The 22,778-nt window shown below is 42.9% G+C and overlaps 1 protein-coding gene and 1 pseudogene across 3 annotated transcripts in view; both read left to right on the top strand.

The window, feature by feature from the left end:
- The window catches only part of RGL1 (ral guanine nucleotide dissociation stimulator like 1), a 205,325-nt gene extending 182,927 nt beyond the window's left edge, over window positions 1-22,398 (top strand). For 2 of the 3 annotated variants that reach the window (XM_039881255.1, XM_039881256.1), the window contains 7 exons: window positions 1,451-1,483; window positions 3,529-3,650; window positions 6,049-6,141; window positions 9,000-9,186; window positions 12,740-12,994; window positions 17,465-17,579; window positions 20,019-22,398. In XM_039881255.1, coding sequence (XP_039737189.1) covers window positions 1,451-1,483; window positions 3,529-3,650; window positions 6,049-6,141; window positions 9,000-9,186; window positions 12,740-12,994; window positions 17,465-17,579; window positions 20,019-20,206 — 993 coding nt within the window. In that variant the 3' untranslated portion in view covers window positions 20,207-22,398. The remainder of the gene's footprint in view (window positions 1-1,450; window positions 1,484-3,528; window positions 3,651-6,048; window positions 6,142-8,999; window positions 9,187-12,739; window positions 12,995-17,464; window positions 17,580-20,018) is intronic. The other variant, XM_039881257.1, reaches the window with a different exon arrangement.
- LOC120617849 (uncharacterized) lies at window positions 16,049-16,167 on the top strand (annotated as a pseudogene).
- Window positions 22,399-22,778: the final 380 nt, after the last annotated feature.

The following is a 22,778-nucleotide window of genomic DNA, read 5'->3' as shown; positions in this document are numbered from 1 at the left end:
TCAAACCAAAATGCAATGAGAGAAGAGGGGAGATCGTGATCAATTCCGTATGAGGGATGAGTGGATTTGAGCAAGACCTTGATGTTGAGTCGGACTTTGGGAGGCATTAATATGCACTAACACTGTATTCTGTCTTGTGGGGTAGGGAGTCAGTCAAATCTATGGATTTTCAAGGATTCTTTTTGTTTCTCTTCATATTATTATCCAGTTTGAGGCACCGGCGCTGGTGCACGTATACACACTCTCTCTCTTCCAATGGGAAAAGAGGTGAACCCGATCAAAGGAGCTACTTGTTAGTAACTGTAACAAAATATTAAGTGGAGAAGAAATCTGATATTTGAAATGAGATTTAAGGATTGCTTGTATATGTTTAAGCTCATCTCACCTCCCTAGTTATCGCATGCGATCAGACTTTATAATTAGAAGGAGTAGCAGATAGTTTGCACAGACCTGCCTCCGAGCTTGTCATAAATGTGTGGATATGCTCATTCATGTCTTGTTTGCCAGGCTGTATGTCTCTTCATATCCTCTACCTCAGCTTATTTCAGGAAATACTCATTAGTGGGGAATTTGGGGGGATGACCAATTATTTAGAAGTTCAATTCGGCCTACTAGGAATAGGAGCTGGGGGAATGAAGAATTGAAACTTAACTTTTATGATGCTATATAGAAGCAACTTCCCTTTTGATAAACTATTGACAATTTGGTTCCTACTATGAGTCAAGGACCGTTTATTTTTGTTGTGTTTGGAACATTGAATAAATGGAACATTTACTCAAGCTTTTGCTTTTCCCGTCTGTGCAAATGTATTTGGGTTCTGAATTGTAACTACTTTATCATTACTATTTTAGTTGGTTTCAGATATTTAAGAGAAGGCTGTTTGCCTATCCTGTCCTATTCTAATTAAAAGAATGTTTTTCTTCAAAGTAAATTAATAAACAAAACAGAAACAAACTCATAGATACAGAGAACAGATTGATGGCTGTCAAATGGGAGGGGGTTTGGAGAAGGGTAAAAAAGACGATGGGATTAAGAAGTATAAATTGCCAGTTATAAAAACAGTCATGGAGCTGTAAAGTACAGCACAGGGAATATAGTCAATAATATTGTAATAACTACGGTGTCATGGGTACTAGACTTATTGGGGTGATCATTTTGTAAGTTATCTAAATACCTAATCACTATGTTGTATGCCTGAAACTAACATAATATTGTATGTCAGTGGTAATTGAAAAATAAAAAATTGAAAAAGAATGTTTTTCTTGTAGCAAACAATGCTTCTCTTTCTCCATAATAGCCATAATTATAGTGTCATCAATAATTGGGACTTTATTTTAATCTTAATTAAAATTCTTTGATCTATTTTAATAAGACCTAGGACAACATAGGGCTTGTCTGTGTTTCACAGTAGCTTGGTTTGTCACTTTTTTTTTTTTTTAATTTCTTTCAGGGTGGGCTGATAAACTTCGAAAAAAGGAGGAGGGTAAGTAGAGATCTTGGCTGTGATTTTCCATTTTATCTGGGCATGACAAAAGGACAGAAGTGGGGACTTCGGTTTTTTGTAGAGGTAGAAAAAATGAATTAGTACTTATTTGAACACGTGTCATAGATCACTGTGCGTGGCATATTCCTATACATTATCCTACAGAGCTCTGTGAGGTAGATTTTATCATCCTCAGTTCGACAGCGGGGAAACCAGGACTCAGAGAGGTGTGGTGACTTGACCATAGTCTCTTGGTAGCAGAGTCAAGGTGCCAAGGTTCATATCCTGTCTGGCTGCCCCTAAGCCCACATTTCTTTCCTTACCCCTCCTCTCCTCCTTCTTTACGATTAGCTTTAGTAACAACAGGTTCATCTTATTAAAGAGAAGGGTTACTAGAAATGGTTGACTCTTATGGGTCTATTTGAGAGAGGAAAAGAAAGGATCTAAATTGTTCCATGTGGATAATTATTCTTTTCCTTTCCTGTCAGCATAGGAAGGTGTGTTCAACATCAACATGAATTTTTCTGGAGACAGTATAATAGTTCTGCGATGTGCTAAAAAAAGATAAAACAGAGCTTAGAAAATTTGCTATGGCTTTAGTGTTAACATGATGTATTTAAAAAGGTGTTTAAAAAATTCAAAGGAAAATGAGTGAGAAAAATAATAACTTTACCCGAGAATACTGTCCACATTCTTGAGTCATTCATTCATTCTTTCATTCCTCAAATATTGATGACATACCTAGTATGGGTCAGGCATTATGACAGGTTTGGGCATTGCAGTAGGACACCTCCCTGCATCACAAACCGGAGCTCCCTGCCCGCAGAACAGTTCTCAGTCCAAGAGGAAGGTGGACACATAAATAGGCAATTATAGTGCAACTTGATAAGGTCTTGTGAGCTGAAGTAGTGGGTGTTATAGGAGAATGTAAGAGGGGCATCGATCCCCAACTTGTGGGATCGGAGAAGCTTCCAGGAGGAAATGACATTGAAATTAAAACCCAAACTTCAGGAGCTAAGCCGGCTGAGCTCAGTTAGTAACAAGATACACTAACCTAGACACATGTAAATCTTCTGTCCTTGATAGAGTAGTGTACTTTCTTCTTTAACCTGATGATAAATGTTCCTTGAGGAAATGGAGACCAAGGACTGAGGTCTTTGGATGGGAAGTTGACACCATAGAATCTGCCAGTTGTTGAGTTACTTCTGTCATGTCCTGTAATGGTAGAATATTCAGGTTTTGCCTCCACTGTCACCCATCTTTGTCCTTTAATAGCAGTCTCTTTCCTTTTAAGACCAGCATGGTAAACTCTTGGAAAGTCTGAGTATAAAACCTAAGGCTAAAGCCGGTACCCACCCATTGCTGACTTAAAAACAAAATTTTTTATTGACGCATCTAAAGAAGTATAAATAATTTTGGACATAATTATATACTTGCTTCTCTTGTGAGCTTTAAAAGACTTAGTTAAGTGATTTACTGGAGTAGTAAAAACCCAAGGATTCAGGAAATCTAAACATTTAAGTTTATGAGGCCTTAGCTATTCAACCTTAACCCTCACTTATTTACTAAGGGATAAGGGTTGAAGAAGATGGGGGTGGGGAACTTGGGAGTTTCCCGACTAAAAGACAAAATTTGTCTTTTCGGGTACAGAAATAGAAATTTTGAATATGTTTTAGAAGTATTCAATTAAAAAAAATAACTTTTCTATCTCTAGACTGGAAATGAAAAAGAGAAAAAAGAAGCTGCTCTGACTTTAAGTCGTAACTATTTCGGGTTGCTTTGGTGGCTCGTTTCATTTATATAATTGCTTTATCAAGGAGAACGGAGGATTAGCAGTTAAAGTATACAAGGACTTGAGAGATTCTGAGTTAGAATTTTAAGGGGTTATTCAACTCTTTTATTTCTAAGGAAGGCAGTGCTTCAGAGTCCTTCCTGATGATTTTCTCTATTATTTATCCTAACGTGGCATGTTTTCATGTTGAAAAGATGTATATTTGGTTAACCCTACTATTCACTCTTTCTTTTTGGTATTCTGTCTGCTTTAGGAATTTGAAGTGATTGCCCAAATAAAGCTCTTACAATCTGCCTGCAACAGCTATTGTATGACCCCAGACCAAAAGTTCATCCAGTGGTTCCAGAGGCAGCAGCTCCTAACAGAGGAGGAGAGGTAGGCGGACATTCTGCCCATCGAGGCAAAGCTCTGCTGTTGGCGAAAGGAATACTGCATCCAGTTCCTCATCTGGCCATTTATGCAACAGCTGTTAAGTGAGCAGCTTCGAGAGCCTGGGTTTTCAGAGGATAATGGTATAGCAGGAAAAGCTGAATTGATGGTATCAGAAGATGTGCTTTCAGATTCTTGCTCTACCGTTTATTTATCTTTGTAACCTTGAACGAGTCACTTATTCTTCCTGATCTTCAGGATGCTCATCTATAAAATGTTTGTCGGTGAGGCTTAAATGAAATCATGTTTGGGAAAGCATTGTAAAGAGTGCTTATCTTCATCGTCGTCATCACCACCACTACCTCCGCTGTCACCATGTTTGTCACTGTTGTTGATCGATACCAGCTTTCGGGGGATTCTGAATTAAGGAGGGGAGATCGACTCATGAAGAGCTGAAATGTGATAAGTAACGAAAGTGCTGTAGGACTTCAGGGCAAGAACGATTTCTTTGGCCAAAAGCGGGGGGAAATAGGGGAGATAATCATAAAGTGTTAACATTTGGGCAGGACTGTGAAGGAGAGAGGAGAGAAGAAAGCTGGAGAAGAACATTCCAGACAGAGAGAAGAACATGAGCAAAGGCCCGGTGGCCTGTCGTGCTCGGGTTCGGAGGAGTAGAGAGAACTCTGGTGTGGCTGGGGCGCAGGGGACAGGTTTCAGAGCAGTGGTTGATGGGTGTGGAAGGCACAGGATCTCCAGTGTTGGCCCAGCAGGGGCGTAGCCTGTCCCGTCATCCAGAGGATTGGAGTCCCCGGGCCATATCCAGCCCACCGCGTGCTTTAACGTTTTTAAATGCGGGAAACAAAGAAGAATGTGACCTAGGACAGTTATTTGAAATTCGAATTTTAGTATCCATAAATAAAGTTGTATTGGAACACAGCCCATTCATTTACATCTTGTTTATGGTTGTTTTCATGCTTTAAAGGCAGAGTTCAGTAGTTGCATTGGAGACCATGTAGCCTACAAAGCCTAAAAAAAATACTTAGTATTTGGTCCTTTTGAGAAAATATTTGCCGACCCCTGCTGTAGACCAGGGGATTTCCTCGAATGTTTCTCATCAGGGAGAGCAAAATTGACAGCAAAATGAGGAAATGAGGTTTAGAGAAGTGTCATAACGAGGCCGTGGTAGAGTTTGGATGTGGTGCTGGGCAAACCAGGTGGCCGCTATAAGCCTGTTTCCTCATTTGAAAGATAGATGATTTCTGAGATCTTTTTAAATCTCGAAGTAGGTTGCGCTTGCTATAATTAAAGCAAAACCTTCGATTCAGAGTACTTTTTAGTCGGTGAAGAGTTTTTTCTTTGCCACTTAGAAAAGAAAGAAGTTATTGCCTCTCTCCAGGTTCCCAGGTCTGGTGATCAGTTTGTATGAACTGACTTTCTCTCTATGTGTACGTGCATCCTGCTCTCGCGTGGAACATACAGACCATGCTGGTGCGTGGTTTGGATCAGAAGGTCCAGGCTCGAAATATGAGCCGTGTAATTGACTTTTTAATGGTAAAAGTAACCTTGGTAAACACATCTCATTTTTTTTTCTATTTATAAGCATTTCTACAGCTTATGCTAATATTTGAATAATTCCCATGTCAATGAATACTTCTACTTGAGCAAAAACCTGGACACATCTTTAGGTTTTAAAAAGTACATGTAATTAGCAACTTACCCAGCTAAGATTCACCACGCTTGCTTTTCCTCACCTTCCCCCAAACCAAATATATTCACCAGCTTTCAGAAAAAGACATTTCAAGTCAGATATAAATTCCTCTTGTGCAGGTAGATGTCTGAATCTGGAGCATTTTTAATTTAGGATGTTTTGGCAATTAAAATCCATATTTATATATCTTTATCGGTAATATAACTGTGTCTATTCACTGAAGAGTGGATAGTTTACGAAAGTGTCATCTTTCATTTTGCTCGGAGAGAAAGTAAATTGGCACAGGCGCATGCGCCCACAGACAAAGTGGAAAGAGGGAGATGCTGGAGGAGAGATGGTTTTTCCACTGGCCTAGCAGCAGGATGAGAAGGATCAGGAAACAGAATGGGGCCAGCCTTTGATGGTGCCACAGCATACAAATCCAGGTTTTTTAGACATGTGGAACTAACCAGCCTCAGTCCATGTGTCAGTGGGGGGAAGAGAGGTGTACTGAACTCTACCTTTAAAGCATGCAAGTTTGTAAAATCTGGTCATTAAGTCAATACCCTCCGACATTTGTGATAGAACAACGTAGTATGTATCTTTACTTTGAATAATCAGAGCCTTCTTCTAAAACAAAACCAGTAAATTAAGTGAATTTAAATCTGTCCTTCAGTTCTCAACCTGTGACCCCATATGCTCCCTTCTCTTCCCCAGCTACACCCTCTCCTGTGAGATTGAAGCAGCCCCGGATGCCAGCGCCGCCACCTCTCCCAAGCCTCGGAAGAGCATGGTGAAGAGGCTCAGCCTGTGAGTGTCGCCCAGGGGTCCCATCAGAGTGGGGAGAGAGCAAGGGTGCTCAACATGGTCCCCTTGAGCCAGGGTAAAAATGAAGAACAGTTAACTCACTCATTAAACTTCCTGTCACGACCTCACCGTATACAGTTTCTAAGTCCATTCATGTTCTCTTCTGTCCTGTCTGGTATGAACCACCACCATCTCCTGCCTGGACCACCCCAGAAGCACCCTTGCCGGTTTCTGGCCCCCCTTGCCCCAACAATCCAGTCTCCCCCAGATGGTCCTGTGGTCTCTTAAAATGTACACCAGATTATATCATTTCCTTGCTTATAAACCTCCGATGGTTTTATTCAAAGATAGCACGCAAACTCCTTCTCCTAGGGTGCTGGGCCCTGAGTGATCTTCTCCAAAACTTCCTGACCACCTTCGTCTCACCCAGCACTGCCCCTTGTTCACCAAGACCCAGCCCTTCTTCTAGCCATCTTTCAACCACAGAGGCTCGTTCTGGCTTCGGGGCCTTCAGAGTAGATGTTCCTTCGGCCTGGCATGCTCCTTCTTTCTCCTGTGGCTAGCTCCTTCAGATAATATGCAAAAATGTCACCTCCTAAGAAAGTCATTTCTCTAAGGTCGCTGTCGGCCCCGATCACTCTCAATCATGCTGGCTGTCAGTTTTGTTTTGTTTTGTTTTGTTTTCCCAGTGGAATGTAAACCACTTGAAAGCAACAGCCTAGTCCATCGTAGTCTTGGCTGTATGCACAGCTCAGTGCCGGGCATACGAGAGGCCCGCCGTAGCTCACTTCATCATACCTGTCTCCCTTTGAGTAAAATCCGAAGCCCTGACAATGGCCCTCAAGACTCTGCAGCATCACCTCGCCCACCTGTCCCATAGCTGTCTGTCCTCATCTTTCTCCGCTCACTCTACTCCTTGCATTCCTGCCACCTGGACCTCTCTGCGCAGAGGGGCGCGCTCATTTTCACTTACTGTTTTTTCTACTTAGAACACTTCCCCCAGATATCTCTCACTTCCTTCAGGTCTTTGCTGAAATGTCACCCTCTCAGTGAGCCTTCCCTGACCACCTGATTAAATACTGTAATTTATCCACCTGCCCTGCCCTTGGAACCCTCTCTCACCTGTGCCTGCTTTGCATTTCTTCATTGCATTTATCTTCATCTGACCTACTGCATGTCGTATATGTCTGTTTATTAGCTAGAATGCATTATCCACTCTCAGAAGCTGCTCAAGCTTCTACCTGGTATCAGGGGATATAAGGCATTAGTTCTAGAATCTTCTAGGCCACCATCTCTTCAGATCTAGTCCTTCTTCCATCTCTCGATTGGCTTTCTCTGGAACTCTCTTATACGGGCATTTTTATTCCATCCCTCATGTTTTGTTTTGTTTTGTTTTGTTTTGTTTTTAATTTTGATGCTGATTTCCAAGGATTTTCTTCAGATCTATCATCTAGTTCATACTTTTTGTCTTCAACAGTTATTTAATCCTTACACTGAGTTTTTAATTTAAATCTCTATATTTTTCAATTTAGAAATGAAAATTTTTTTCAAGTTACCTTCCTGTTCTTTTATCGGAGTGTCTTGCTCTTAACTCCTATTTTCAATTTCTTTTCTTATGTCTTTAATACTTACCTTATAGTTTGGCCCATGGTAGACACCCAAATATGTGTCAAATGAATGAATAAGTTATTAGTTTCTTTCTGACAGTTCTTATATCTGAAGTTCTCGGGAGTCTAAACCTGCTGTTTGTTATGCTTGGTGACTCTCTTTGGCCAAGATACTTTCTTGTGTGTATTTTGCAGTTTCGTACTGTGAGCTCATCTTTCTCAGGGAATTCTCTGCATGCAGCCTAGGTTGAAGGTATATAACTCTAGAAATACTGTTTTAAAAATTCTAGTTTCCTCTGAAATATCATTGGCCTGAAATCCCTAGTTCTTAGATCACTTGGGTGGCAAGTCTGAGTGAGGTACTGGCCAAAATCACACATGATTGTGGAGGAGACATTTTTCTCTCACCCAGGCTCAGGCCAGGACAGGCAGACTTCCCCGCCATCTTCTTATGCCAGTAGGAAGATATTTTTCTAGCTCACACTTTTCTAAGGGTACAATCCTTTGAGGGTCCTGGCTCTACATAAGGGGTCTCATTTCCGACTCCCCACCTTCCATAAACAGCAGCCCTCATTTTTGGGGCCTGTGCATGTGTAAAAATCCAGGTCCCTGGTTTTCCGAGGTTGCCACCTCCCACTCCCCATCCAGACCAGCTGCAGAATTAGCTCACATACTTCTGGTTTTCAGTTCCTTTTTTGTTTCTGGCCTCTGGGATTTTCCTTACTATCTTGCATGCCCAACTTTAAAAAAAAAAAATTTTTTTTTAATGTTTCTCATCTACTTGTTTTACAGCAAAGGGGTTTGGGTTATTGTAGTTCATCGGATTGTTAGAAACAGAAGTCTTCCTCCTTGGTTTCTTGTCTAACAGAGTGTCCCCTTTCTTCTTCAGCTTCATGGAATTCATTTTACGGTGGGAAGTGAGAGGGTTGTGGTAATGGTATTTTGATCCTGCCAAATTGGTCCATTGACTGTTACAAAATGGAGAGCCCTCGACCTAGAAATACTTCAGATTAATGTGGCCCTTCATGCAGCCAAGCAAACTGTGTATTCTTTGAGGCTGGAAATAACCTATTGAGACAAGATGTTTACTATGATGTGTTAGAAACTTTGAGCAAATGTTTTTCTAAAATAATAATGACAGGGCAAGCAAGGCTGAGAAAACATGAAAGATTTAATTCACACAAAAATATTTGCTCAGTCATGGATTGCATGGATTCATAAGAGTCAGAATGCCTGGCGTTGTGTCTTCTGCAGACTGTTTCTGGGGTCGGACATTATCACCACTAGCACTCCCACCAAAGAGCAGCCCAAGTCCACTGCCAGTGGGAGCTCTGGCGAAAGCATGGACTCCGTCAGTGTGTCCTCCTGCGAGTCAAACCACTCAGAGGCTGAGGAGGGCTCTATCACTCCCATGGACACACCTGATGAGCCTCAGAAAAAGGTATCTACTTAATCCCTCTCCATAATTCCGAACGCAGCCACACGACACAGTGTTTAGCACATGAGGAATGTCTGTTTTCAAGTTTATCACTCCATAGTATTTTGAAAGTTGTGTTTTTAGGAGACGTCAAAAGCAAAGTTCTACCTGGAGACTCATTTCTTACTGAAACAGATCCAAAAGCAATGAGAATGTTGGTTTATTCATCTAGCCTTTGAAATATTGTTCATACCCACATCCAAGGGCGACTGAAGGATTATAACCTGTAACATGAGCTATACTTTATTTAGGAAATGTAGGATTTTCTTGGAGCAAAAATTAAGATATGGAGATGTGTATAGCTTCTTGCTGTCTTATCTTGTCTTAGCTAAGCTTTTACCATGATAATGTTATATAGCGAACCACTCCAAAACTCAAACTGAACTGCAGGCTGTTTGATTTGGGTTGGGCTTAGCTCTAGTAATCCTGTAAGCACATATCAAGCCTTCACTAAGGTCATATCTGCCAACATTTTATCGGCCAAAGCAAATCATGTGGGCAAATCCTGCCTAAGTAAACGAGACAAGCAACTATATTCCACCTCTGGTGGGAGGAACTGTGGAGTCACAGGGCAAAGGGCATGGACGCAGAGGAGGGTAAGGAGTTGGTAACAGCGATACAGTTTACCATGTCCCCCCAAAAAGGGAAAGCGATGCGAGGTGATAAAATAATTCCCATAGAGAGTTTCCATTTTCGATGACTGCATAAATAAATGAAAATAAAACAAACATCCATCTTAAGCTTCTTTATACATCTGCTTCAATCTTTGGCCAAGGAGCTTGGATCAGAGATGTCAACTTCGACGTGACTAGAATTTGTACCATTTTGAGAAGTTTATGGCCAGCCAAGCTTGCTGTCTAGTTTCTGGCCGCTTAGCCTAAACTTAGGCCAGTGAGATAGAATGTTTGTATTCCTTCATTTTGTCTGTATCCATTTTGCAAGGGGATCTGTGTGTTGTTTCACATTTGTTACAAGCAATAACAGCAATCTGGGAACCTTCAAGTGACCTTGTCATAAAGTAGCCAGTACAAGAAGGACACCATAGTCAAGACTTGTCAGATTGAGATGACTCAGGGAACATTCTCCAGACATTAGGGAAAAATCTCTGCAAACCCTTATGGTCATTCTCTCAGGCATTTTTCCTAAACCAGGGGTGTGGTCAATTCTACAGGACCTGACATGCAACACCGAGTTTGTCAAAACCTGGAGTAAAGTCTCATTATCCACCTTTCAACAGGTTCTCATGCTGTGTGGGGCCCCCTTTTTGATGATGGCCATTGTACAGAAGTGGCAACTAAGATATTGACCACACCTTTATGGGATTTCTTCCTGTCCAGGAGGGAGTTAGAATCACATTCTCACTGTTCAGACTACTCAGAAGCCTAGTGTGTGTCGTTTGTACACTCCTTGCTTCATCCTTTTTGGTCTCCACCCTTATCACACTGGTGCTTTACTTTCTTGCACAAGTCACGGATTTTTATTCTTTGGGTGACCCTTTCTCAGAGTCATGAATTTCTATAGGTTTAAAAATGAGAAATTGAATTGGAGGCGAGTAGTTGCTGGGCTACAAAATCCCTGAATGTTAACTGGCAAGTCCTCAGTTCTCCCGCCCACTACATAGCTGACCTGGCTGGGCTGCCACAGCCCTTTCCCACCCCGAGGCCCTGCAGCCCTCCAGGCTGCCACCCTGCCTTCCCCACTGGCTACACCGTGAGGTCGCTTGTTTCAGTGACGTGTATGTAACTTCATTCCTTTTCCATCATCCCCCTCGTCGTGATTTCTAAACACTTATTTTCACACTCACTCCTCATAGTAAATTCTCTCAGGTGGTTGGTTTAGAGCTGCTATAACCCAGGCATCTTTAAGGCCTTATTTATTTATAAATGTCATTAAAATCCTAGAAAATTCAACCAAGGAAAAAGGGATTTATGTGAAGGAAAAGGGAGGTGAAAAATTGAACCAATAAGTGGAAAAGGGACATTCTTGGCGACTGTGTGGTATACCTTCAAGCAAAGTGAGGCTGTTAAAATGATCAACTATCAATCAGCCCTCAAATTGAGCCACGAGTTGACTCATTTGGACGCATAAGGAGAAAAATGTAACATAACCATATTATGATAGAGCCACAGTTAGACTCCTGCCTATCAGAGTTGAAACATCAACTTGCTGGCTCTAATGAAACTCAGCATGCAGGAGAATTTAATGTGTAGTTATGCCATAGGAAGAAGTCTATAGGAAATACAGTAGAGTAAATTCCATTTTATTTGGAAGCCAGATAATCAGAAAGGTAGGCAGACTGGTAGGTAGACACGGACAGGTAGACTGGTATAAAAGAAATGAATATTATTTATTTTTTAGATGACTTACAATTATTTTATAAGATTGAGTGGTATAATTGGCTTAACTCAGTCTAAGAAATTGTAATTTTATACAATACAAATTGATATTTAAAACCGATTGATTTAATGACTTTTTGGAGCACCACCTAGTGAGTTTTAGACACCTTATTTCTGTCGTAACTGGTATTGCACAATGATAACTGTGTAGTTAAATCAGAAAAGCACACTGACTATCGTGCCTCATTCCTTAGTTATCCTTGATACACAACATGAAAATGTGTACAGCTTATTGTAGAAGCAAACGTGGAAAGCGGTGGGGCTGCTCGTAGGCTGGGTTCCCTTGAGCAAGTCTGTGCTTCTCTGAATCTTGATTCCTGCATCTTTACAATGCTCTGCATTTTGCTCACAAGATATGTGAAAACTCATCCCAAACGTCACCGAGGTACTGGAGTACTGTGTTCATTTTCACCACGTTATCGTCACCTGCAACTGGGCTGTGGCTGCGTCCTTGCTCTGTGCACATGACCCTGGGAGTCAGGAAACTTGGAAGCACGTCCTGGTGTTGCTGTCAACAGTTTTCTCTCTGGCCTCGGAATCCTCAGCGGTGGAAAGGGAATGGCGATCGCAGGGGCCTTGTCAGGACTCATGTTCTGTGCAGAGTTGTGTATTCCCTGGTCCTTATCTCAGAAATTTATAAAAATATTGACATTTCTCTCCCACTATATAATCTGATTGCAAAGTGGGATCAGGATAGAAATGATCACTGCGGGCATGGCAAGCATCATTCCCGCTCAAGGTACTAGGATGTCAGTCGTTGGCGTGAGGCTTTCCTCCTGCCCTGTTAAGCTTCCCATTTCCTTTGGGAGCCCATATTGGCTCTAGTTCCCGGTATCTGCTGCCATCTGCTGGTTCAACTCCTTAAGAGCAGCCGAAAACTAGGGAAATGACAGAACCGCCTTGCCTCACAGGAATGTAGGGTTATTATTAGGTTAAGGACTGAGTCACTGATAGGCACCTGCCTTGGGGGCGCTTATACCAGAGAAAAGATACAAGTGCACTGTGGGCTGCTGTGGAGGGAACAATGGAAGTGTCTTAGTCTCAACAACTGTGCTTTGAAAACCGTGAAGCGCACTGTTCTAATAGTCCCGTGTTCTTCCGGGGTGTGTTTACTCTTCCAGCTCTCTGAGTCATCCTCATCGTGTTCCTCCGTCCATTCCATGGACACAAATTCCTCAGGGATGTCGTCCTTAATGAACCCCCTGTCCTCCCCTCCGTCCTGTAATAACAACCCCAAAGTCCACAAGCGCTCCGTCTCCGTGACATCCATTACCTCGACAGTGCTGCCTCCCATTTACAACCAGCAGAACGAGGACACCTGCATAATCCGCATCAGCAGAGAGGACAACAACGGCAACATGTACAAGAGCATCGTGGTAAGGCGCTCGGACCGACGCCCCAAAAGGCGTATAGCGTTAGCCCACACGTGTGCCTTCACACGAGATGAGGATGTGCCTAGTGAATAAGTACCAGAACCTCCCTCGGTGTAGACCAATAATGTATATATATATATATTCAAAGTTTGCATACCAACAACACTTACAGGACATAATTTCTACACTTTAAAATTTGCCGAAACTTATTCGTCCAGGGCAGTGTCACCCTTTTCAAAACTGTCAGCTCGGATGACTATATAACTATATTCCAGAGGGGCCACTGCCACGCGCCTCTTGGAAGGCTTCCCGTGGAATCACATGCGGATTTATAACTGAGTCGCCGTGTGGCCTTAGCAGTGTCCTCCATGGGGGCAAATCTTTCTTCTAGTCATTTGGAATCAAACTTAGTAAAGCGGATGATCAAGCTGGAAAGACAGCATGAGTCCACGAGGAACTATCATTATAAATAAATGAGACAGATGTTTTTCAGCTTCTTGTAAAATCTATGTTTTTGAACACGGTCCCCAAAATGTTTTGAATAATGGCAGTCTTTTTGGAATACGGAGCCTCTCCTGGTAATAACCTTGTTGTGAATGGTCTCATGTGTTTATTATGAGAATAAACTCTTTAGTTTATAGGACATATCACATATTGAGAAGCAGATTCTCCTCTGCAGTAAAATCCCACGGCTAATTCTGCCTCTCTGCTCATCTTTATCACTTGCACACCGAGTGCTGACAAGCTCAGCTCTGAATATGACATAGGAGCTATGGAGGCACTGTCTTTTAATGTTCTAGAGAAAAGCTTTGCTAAAGCACTCACTGAATTAACAAAATATTTCTTGAACTCGGTTGTGTATTAGTCATTGGACAAGGCTTTGGAGATAGGGAGATGAATGAGACATTTCTGCCTTTGAGGAACTTATAATCAAAAGGGAGATCATAAAGCATTATCCAAAATGTACTTAAAAAATGTACTAAATACTCTACTAGAGGTCAGATCAGAATGTAAAGGATCACATGAAGGAGTTTATGTTAGTCCCACAGGCAATAGGATCTTATTGATGGTTTTTAAGGAGCAGTTAGATTTGTTCATTAGAAAAGTAATGGCGTCATGGAGACTCAATGCTGGAGTGGCGGTGGGGGCTGAGGCGGAGGCAAGACTAGAGGTAGGGAAGAGGTTAGGAAGCCGCTGTCATAGTCCATGCAGGAGATGAAACGTGCTTGAATGGTGGTCACGTGGCTGGAGAAAATACAGATTTTTGAAAAAATTCTATAAGGTAGAATTGTAGAATTCATTTAGTTATCAACATTTTGGTTACTGTCATGGGGGCTGAGGAAGAGGGAGTTCTCAAGGCTGTCCTGGTGGCTTGGGGGTTGGTTGTCCTGTGCAGTTAGATATGAATACTGGAGGAGAAGGTTCTGGGGACATTTAAATTGGAGGCACCAGTAGGAGATCCGGACGGCATTGTCTAGTAGATGATCAGAAGCATGGGTTGGTGTAAGGCTGGTGCCGGGGTCAAGCACCGGGAGCGGTCCAGCCCTACCGGGTGGACACGGCCATGCAGGGAGCAGGTGTAGGCTGAAACAGAACTCAGCTGGTCATGGTGCTGGGCGCTGATCAAGGAGCATCAGAGAGGTAGGAGAACCACTGGGAAGCCAAGGCCATTGTGTTGTTACTGTATTTTCAGCGTGGTTTATTCACATGGCTCTTCGTACCTATGCTGACCAGAGAAGTAAGTTCTACCTATGTTAACTCTGCAGTGTCTTTGACCTAAAAGGAACTAAGCACGGATACATGCAACAGTGTGGACGAATCTCTAAAACATCATGTTGAGCCGAAGAAACCAGACACAAAAGATTGCATCCTGTAGGAGCCTATTCTTTGAAAAACAGGCCAACCTGACGTGTGGTGTTAGAAAACTAACCTCGGGGAAGGGGCGCAGGGAGATGTTTGCATTGCCTGTTTAGGGTGCATGAAGGTGACACCCAAGCATCATTCAGTACCGTGGCATTCAGTGGAGTGGCCACTAGCCACATGTGGCAGTTGCGCATTTGAAATGGGAGTGATCCAGATAGAGATGTGCTGTGAGTATAAAAATATACACCAGATTTTGAAGACTTAGTACAAAAAAATGTAAACTATCTTAATTCTTATATTATTACATGCTGAAATAATATTTTGGATGTAGTGGATTAAATAATATATTATTATACTTAATTTCCCTTTTTAAAAACTTTAAATGTGGCCACTAGATATTTAAAATTACAAATGAGGCTCACGTTATATATACATACACTGTGTGTGTGTGTGTATATATATGTACACACACACACACACACACACATATATACACATATAGATACACATACACATACAATTTATACACACACACTGGACGGTGCTGGTTCAGTATGTCAACATTCAGCTGCATGGTCAAGCTGGTAATACTAATTGTGATCATCAGTTCCCCTCAGTAGCTTTTATGATACAAAGTAATAAGCACTCAAAGGCCCTTGGCCATCCTGTCCTCATGTGGACACACCTGAGGAAGTTTAAGGTAAAGAAAATAAAGAGAAAAAAGATGTTTTTTTTCCTTAAGCAAGTTTCAAGTTGACAGCTCAACCTAACGTCGGCCGCCGCGGCCCAGCGTCCGTCCCCAGTGCTGCCCTTTCTCCTTCAGCTCCTAGTCCACTTTGATCCAGCCGAGGGACTATTTTTTTTAGACTATCAAAAAACATATTTTCCTTCTTGAAAATTTTGCGTGCCTTTCTTTCGCCCTTGTAAATGGACAGACCAGATGTTTTAGCAATAGACAAACGAGCAAGGTGTCCATTGCTTACAAGGCTCTATTGTAATGCACGTTGTTTATTGAATCGCAAATACCAGCTGCCACCCCTGACCAGAGGGAGACTTCTGGGTCTCGCCATCTCAGGCTCCCAGTGACAGAATGTCCTGGAGGAAGTTAGACTCGGTTTTGGTTTTTGTTTTGTGGTTGTCTCTCCTCTTACCACCTAGAGAGGACAGCTTTTATTTTTAAGTAAAAATAGTCTGGTCTACAGCCACGCCACCCTGAACAAGCCCGATCCCGTTTGATCTCGGAAGCGAAGCAGGGTCGGGCCTGGTTAGTACTTGGATGGAAGACCACCTAGCAAGACCAGGTGCTGTAGGCATAAAACATAAAAAATAAAGGATTGTAAGCTGACAAAGTCCTTGCAATCTGTGAGGTTGACCAAGGGTTGCCTCGCCTAAAAAAAAAGTAAGAATAGTCTGAGTTTTCCTTCGCTTTCTTTCAATGTAGAGAAATTGCCCAAGGATGGTACATAAGTCAGCCCTCTTTTCCTGACCATCCTGCAAATAGTTGGCTGATAGGCAGAGATGAAGGGAAGAAAGTCAGAACTGGTGGTGAGGGGAACCTTTACTTCTACTTTTAAAAAAATGTTAGATTTATGATATTTAAACACATAGAAGCTGATATTTATCGAAGCATAATTTACAAACAGTTACATACACAGATCTTAAGCGTTCAGTTCTTTAGGTTTTTATAACTCTCCATCCCTGTCCCTCTCCTATCTACATCTACATCTGTAGCCACCACCCTAAGTCGAGATAGAGAATATTTTTCGTCCTTCCAAAAATTCCCTCGTGCCCCATCCATTCAATACCGTTTTAATCCGGCTAAGGTTCAGGCTATTTAAAGTTAGTTTTCTAACACCAAAGCCTGTTTTTGAAAGAATAGACTCTTTCTGTGTCTAGTTTCTTTGGCTCAGCATGGTGTTTTTCATCCCCATTGTTGTGTGTATCCGTTCGTAGTTCCTTTTAGCTGCTGAGTAGTGTTCTATTGTGAATATTCTACAATTTCTTTATCCATTCCCCTGTTGTCAACAAGATTCCAGTTGATTCCACTTTTCAGCTATTGCAAATAAATCTACTATGAACATTTGTTTACCGGTCCTCTTGAAGATGTATGTTTTCATTTCTCTTGCTAAACACTCAAGAGTAGAATGGCTGGGCCACAGGGTCACTTGTGTTTTTTGAAATGATCAATGCGCAGAACTGTGGCCACAGATTGTAACCAGCGCCATAGCAACAGCTCGGCAGGTAAGGGTCATTTCGGCCTAAGACTGAAAATGCTATGATTTTTCACAAAACCCTCATGTATCTTCTTCCACTGGAATCTCAACCAGTGGGAAGGACGTAAGCAAGGCACACATTCTCTCCATTTTAATAGAGGAAGACACTGTGACCCTGAGAGAGTAGGTGGCTGAGAGAGTAAATGACCCATCGTCCTTCGACTGCTAAGGGTGGAGCCAGGACTAGAACCCAGGAGTTCTGGCTCTTGGTCCCGTTCTCATTCCACTGGCCCGTTTCTCCCAGAAAGGCACAAGCCAGCGAGAGTAAGAGATCCGGGAGAGCTCTCTCAGGAAACATGCACTAAACGCTTTGCAACCCCCTCCGTTGCCTTTCCAGTTGACGAGCCAGGACAAAACCCCCGCCGTGATCCAGAGGGCGATGCTGAAGCACAACCTGGACTCCGACCCAGCCGAGGAGTACGAGCTGGTGCAGGTCATCTCAGAGGACAAAGGTGGGTGCCTGTACCTGCTCGTGCCTTCTCACAGTGGGTGACCGCAGTTCTTAGAAGTCAATAAATGGATATGGTGTCATTTTTAAATGGAACCAAGTGGGGTTTCTAATTGCGTGAAGGTGGAGCTGCGTGAGGAGCCATGCCGTCGCCTCATTGCAGATTTAAAGGTCTCACGCTGCTCCTGCCCCAATGTCATTTGTCATTTCTACATTGGGCTGAGCATTCCTCCTGCCTGTTCTTGTAAACTTCTCATCCTACATCAGGTCTATGTCGAGAGGCGGGGGGAGTCTGTTGGATTCTCGCGGGTGGCCACACACCTCTTTTACCCACTGATGTGTGTCTGAGTTGTGTGTGGACCTGAAACGTAGCAGTTCCTGTGATAATTTCTCATTGTTTCAATTAATCATTTATGAGATGCTTATAAGCTTGCCTTTCAAAAGCTTATCTTTATTCATGATTGATCTTCAAGGAGCAAAAAGCTTCTAATACTAGAATTTGAAGGATCTTTACCTCACACTTATTGAGGCAAAGAACTGGTGATCCATAAAATGTTTCAATATGCCTAGAAACCCCTTATTTAAAGAAATTCTTTTTATGAAAACTGGGCAAATAATCACCCTGAATGTATCTATTTGCTGGTTTGAACTGGGGTTGTATTTGTTGAGAGGAGGAGACAAGCTGGCGGATAACTCCTCCATATCCTGTCACATCATAGAAAGTGACTCAGAGTAAGTCTCCTCTCCGCGTACAGAAGGAGCAGCAAATATCATTGTGTGAGTCCAGCCCTTTCTGCTGACCGACCTGGCGGTGACCCATGCAAGTGTCAAAGGCTTGTTCACCAACTAGCAGCCCCCTTGGAAAAGGAAGGAAGAATTATACAAGTCGAGAATATGGCAAGGGAGCAGCGATTCATACTGCGTTTGACCACGCCAATCGCCCAGGGGAGACCGGCCCCAGAGAACGGCCAGGATTACAGTATCTTTTCTCAGAGGCGAAAGCTATAGCCGCTGAGAAAATTCTTTTCAACTGTTGGACGTTTTCTCATTTATTCAGCTGAATCTAGCTTGTGGGGCAAACTTTTCTCAGTTATATCTTTTAATGTAGTTACAGTTAAAATTCTAAGCCTCAAAAGTGGTCCCTTGGGTTTTACCATGATGCCGACAGAGCGATGCGAAGGTGAGGCTGGTGGGTCCATGAACCAGGAGCCCCCGGGTGCAGCGCGGGCCCAGCTTTACTCACCGCTGGTCGGTCTTTGTGGGCAGTCTGACCTTCCTGGGCCTTGGTCCTCGGTTAGTGAAGTGGACACGATACCCTACTAGTTCCTCATACATCACGGGGCGATTGTGAAGATAACAAGAACGTGCTGGAAGACGTGCTATGTGACATACAGCTGTGAGGTCCATTATTACCGACCCCGGAATATGTGGGCAGGAGATTGGAGACACTTTAAAGGAGTTATTCTTTATGGAACATTTGTGCAAAATATGGTCCAGAGTCCCCTAGAACCTGCTTGCATCAGTTTTGCTATAGAATCTCCATGTATGAAGTTAATATAAGGCCGATTTAACCCAGTTCCAAAATCGAATGCCTCTACTGGTTGCCTTTCCCATGCCACCACCGTAAAGCTAGACTTGCACATTTTACCTTTTCGTTCCTTGCTTGTTTTTGAAATACCCATCATCCCTGAGCGCTAAGTGGCATATGCCTTCTTTTAAAGATAAAGATAGATTAAAATAACTTCAGTTGATAATTTCACATCATACCTGGAATAGCCCTTATTCAGAAATTGCAGCTATCTACTTAGGAATCATTGAAGTAGACAAGTTTAAATGTTACTAGAGATACACTATCTTACCTGGATGCAGTTTAATATTTAAATTCAAGCTCTTGATGAAGAAAGGCCTCCAAAGGAATAGAATACTGGTTCGATTTGGGATTACTTCACAAAATATTTCAATATTCCAAGAGTTCTGAAAAACGCTGTAGGTTTTCTCCTTTTTTCTCCACATCCTCGGATTCTTTTCGTCTCTGAGAAAAGCTGTGTGTTGGAGTAGAAAATGGACTGCAGGAGGAAGGAGGCCTGGGTTCTAGTCCCAGTTCTGCCGTTTACTAGCCATGACCTTGGGAACGTCATTTAAATTCCCCCGGGCTCTGTTTCCCACTGTACTTTCTTCCAGCTAAAACGTGTTGCGTTTGAACATTTAGTTTATGGGTTGAATTTCTAGGAATGTATTTGCACTTAGATTTTTAAAAATTGGCATTGAGATGTTGTTGGAACCAGTTCTTTGGAGGGGGGTTGTCACTTTTTGGTTTGGTTCACATTCTAGGGACAAAGGGCTGAAGTCCCAGCCTTGGGTCTGGGCAGAATATACCCCCACCACTGTCAGTGCTGGTTCGACCCACACAGCTGACCACCTTCTCTCTCCTTACTGTTTCTAGAACTCGTGATCCCAGACTCGGCAAATGTCTTTTATGCCATGAACAGCCAAGTGAACTTTGACTTCATTTTACGCAAAAAGAACTCCGTGGAAGAACAAGCGAAACTGCGTAGGCAGACCAGCTCGACCTTGCCCAGAACGACTAAACGGGGCTGCTGGAGCAACAGACAGAGCAAAATCACCCTCTGAAGGGAGAGGCCGGTGGCCCCTTGCTTGCCGAAGGCACGGCGGGGCTGAGAACAGGCCACGGTGACTGCAGCTACCATCCAGTGTTAGGGAGTCATTGGTGAAGGCATCAGATGTTTATGGAGTACCTCTGGGGCGCAAGGCACTATGATAGGCGTTGAGGGGAAGTGGGCGATGAATTCGACATGAGAAGGATGAACAATTCACCGATTCTCCTTGACCTATTTGAGACTGAAATGCAGAATTATCCACATTTATAAATATATATATATATATATATATAACACATATTTGGTATGTATGTGTATATATATAGGTATATGAGGGACTTATAGAATATTCTGGACTATGGAAAAACAAATTTGCACAATGGCCTGGAAAGCTGAGGTCACTTTTTACAGGGAAATAGAAGGAACTGAGATCCTAGCCTCATACCTTCCAGATAGATGGATTCAATCCTGTGAATACAGAGTGTCCTTGGTGCCAGTATTAGGAGAAGTCCAAACCGTTTTTATAAAGGGCAAGGATTACTTTCTCAATCAAGTGCCACCAGAAGAGAACAATTGTGAAGGCTGGAATTGTCACGGGCTGAATGAGAGGACACTTTTGAAAGGGTTTGGATGAGCCAGTGGCTTTCGACCTCTGCCTGCATCCGCTGTTTTCTGCTACTCTGGGGGTGGGGGGCGGGGGGCGGCCGCAAAGGGCTTCAGAGGTCCAGCCAACCCTCCGGTCCAGCTGTCACGACATTTCTGGAGTCAACGCAAGCCCGTTTCGACTTCTGGCGACCGCATTGTGTTTCTGTTTCCCCCGTAAAGAACATATCCCAATCGTGGTCGTTCAAATGGCCATGTTCTTTGGTAACTTACCAGCCGGAAAAGAAATCACAAAAGGATGGTGACTCACTGGGACTCTTCTCTGTCTCAGAATGCCACTACATTGCCTTTTCTGATGGCCTTTTGCATGTAAAGGAGTCTTTTGCCATCTGGATCGTAGTACCTCTATGTTATGTGCAATTTGTTCCTCAGGTGTAGAAATTCTACTGCGATTGACTCCTATTGGATCATTTTGAGCCTGTGAAAGATTTCTAAGCAGCAGTTGCTGTTAATAGCCCCTCAGATGTTCCCTACTGACAACAGCATCCTGTTTTACTTATTAACTTTTATAGCATTACTGTGCCCCGTCACGGGAAAAGAAGCGGGGCTCAGATATTACCTAAATCATTTCTAAAGAGGTCTTCCAGTTGCAACCAGTCACATTTTTCTTCGGGTCCCCACACTTGCTATCACGGTGTCACTGTCAAGTGACATTTTTGTCTCTAGTAACATTGCCCACTCCCTTCCAAATCTGAGCTGTGCTAGGTTTGAACTAAAAGCCATATGCGAAATGTCGACGCGCGTGAGAAGCACTTTCAGAATGTTGTCCCTTTAAAGGAAAAATTTTCAAAATACCAGTTTTTATTCCAAAAATAAAAAGAATGAAGCCAGATATGAAGAGTAGGTGATAACGTGGAGCTTTTTTCTCCCTTCCTAATCCTATAACACAGCTCCCAAAGGTTATGTGAGGCTTATGTGCATAGCCATAGGAAATCTGCAAGAAACACCGAGAAAGTTTAGAGATTTGTGGCAGTGGACCAAAGAATGAGCCCGGAAGGCCTCACATGTCCTGTAGATCTGCCTAGGACATCAGTCTGTGCATCGTAGAGACCGACTAGGTTTCGGCCAGTCGAAAAGCACTTTCTTCTGTTTGCGAGGCTCGTCCCATCTGTGCTTCTGTGCTTGGAGGAGAGATGGCCGAGGTGCTAGGCATTGTGGAAACTGAAGTAAATGTAGCCTCAGCCTGAATTTCTTGGTTTGAAGGTCGAAAAAACAATAGAGAAGTGTCAGCTTGATTTAGAGTGTAGCTACCAAGACATACATGTGCCCGTGTGCTCGCCCTGTGTAATTATACTGTATATGTAGAGTCTAGATTTATATACTGCAATGTAAAAATATATATATATTTTCCTTTTTTAAAGACAACGGAAATTCCAGTTAGATAAAACGTAGCCTCATTTATTTAATGCCACTTTAAATGTCTTAAATTTGTTTCCTGGTGGACAGCCGGGTAATGCTTCTAGCTGCTCGCATGCTTGTCTTTCTGCATCTCCGTCATCTGTTTACCTTTTGGTTAAACTAATAAACTGATTTGGGACTTGGTCGGCGTGTGCTGCCAGACCCAAAGGGACGGCATCTGGAGTATTAATCGAATAGGTCCTGGGTTCCAGACGTGTCGATGAGCGTTTTGGAAGCCTGCTCTGGCTCAGGTAGAGGGAGCAGAGGGAACACCAGTGGCAGAGTCAGAGGGGATCCCCACACTGGCAAGTGTCACAACGCTGGCAAACCAGATTTGGGGGAGAGGATGACCTCCTTAGGAAATCACAGTCCGAGCGGACGCCTTGCTGCGAGATTGCCAGTCTTAGGAGTCATGCTGTGCGGGACACTTTCTATAAACCTGAACTTGAGGGTGGGAGTTGAGGTAGTTCTCTGCTGACTTGCTGACAGCCTTTTCCCCAGTCTGCACGTGCTACTACCTGCGT

This window comes from Pteropus medius, unplaced genomic scaffold (genome assembly GCF_902729225.1).
Source record: "Pteropus medius unplaced genomic scaffold, Ma_sr-lr_union100, whole genome shotgun sequence".
NCBI lineage: Eukaryota > Metazoa > Chordata > Mammalia > Chiroptera > Pteropodidae > Pteropus > Pteropus medius.
This window is presented reverse-complemented; position numbering and strand designations above follow the sequence as displayed.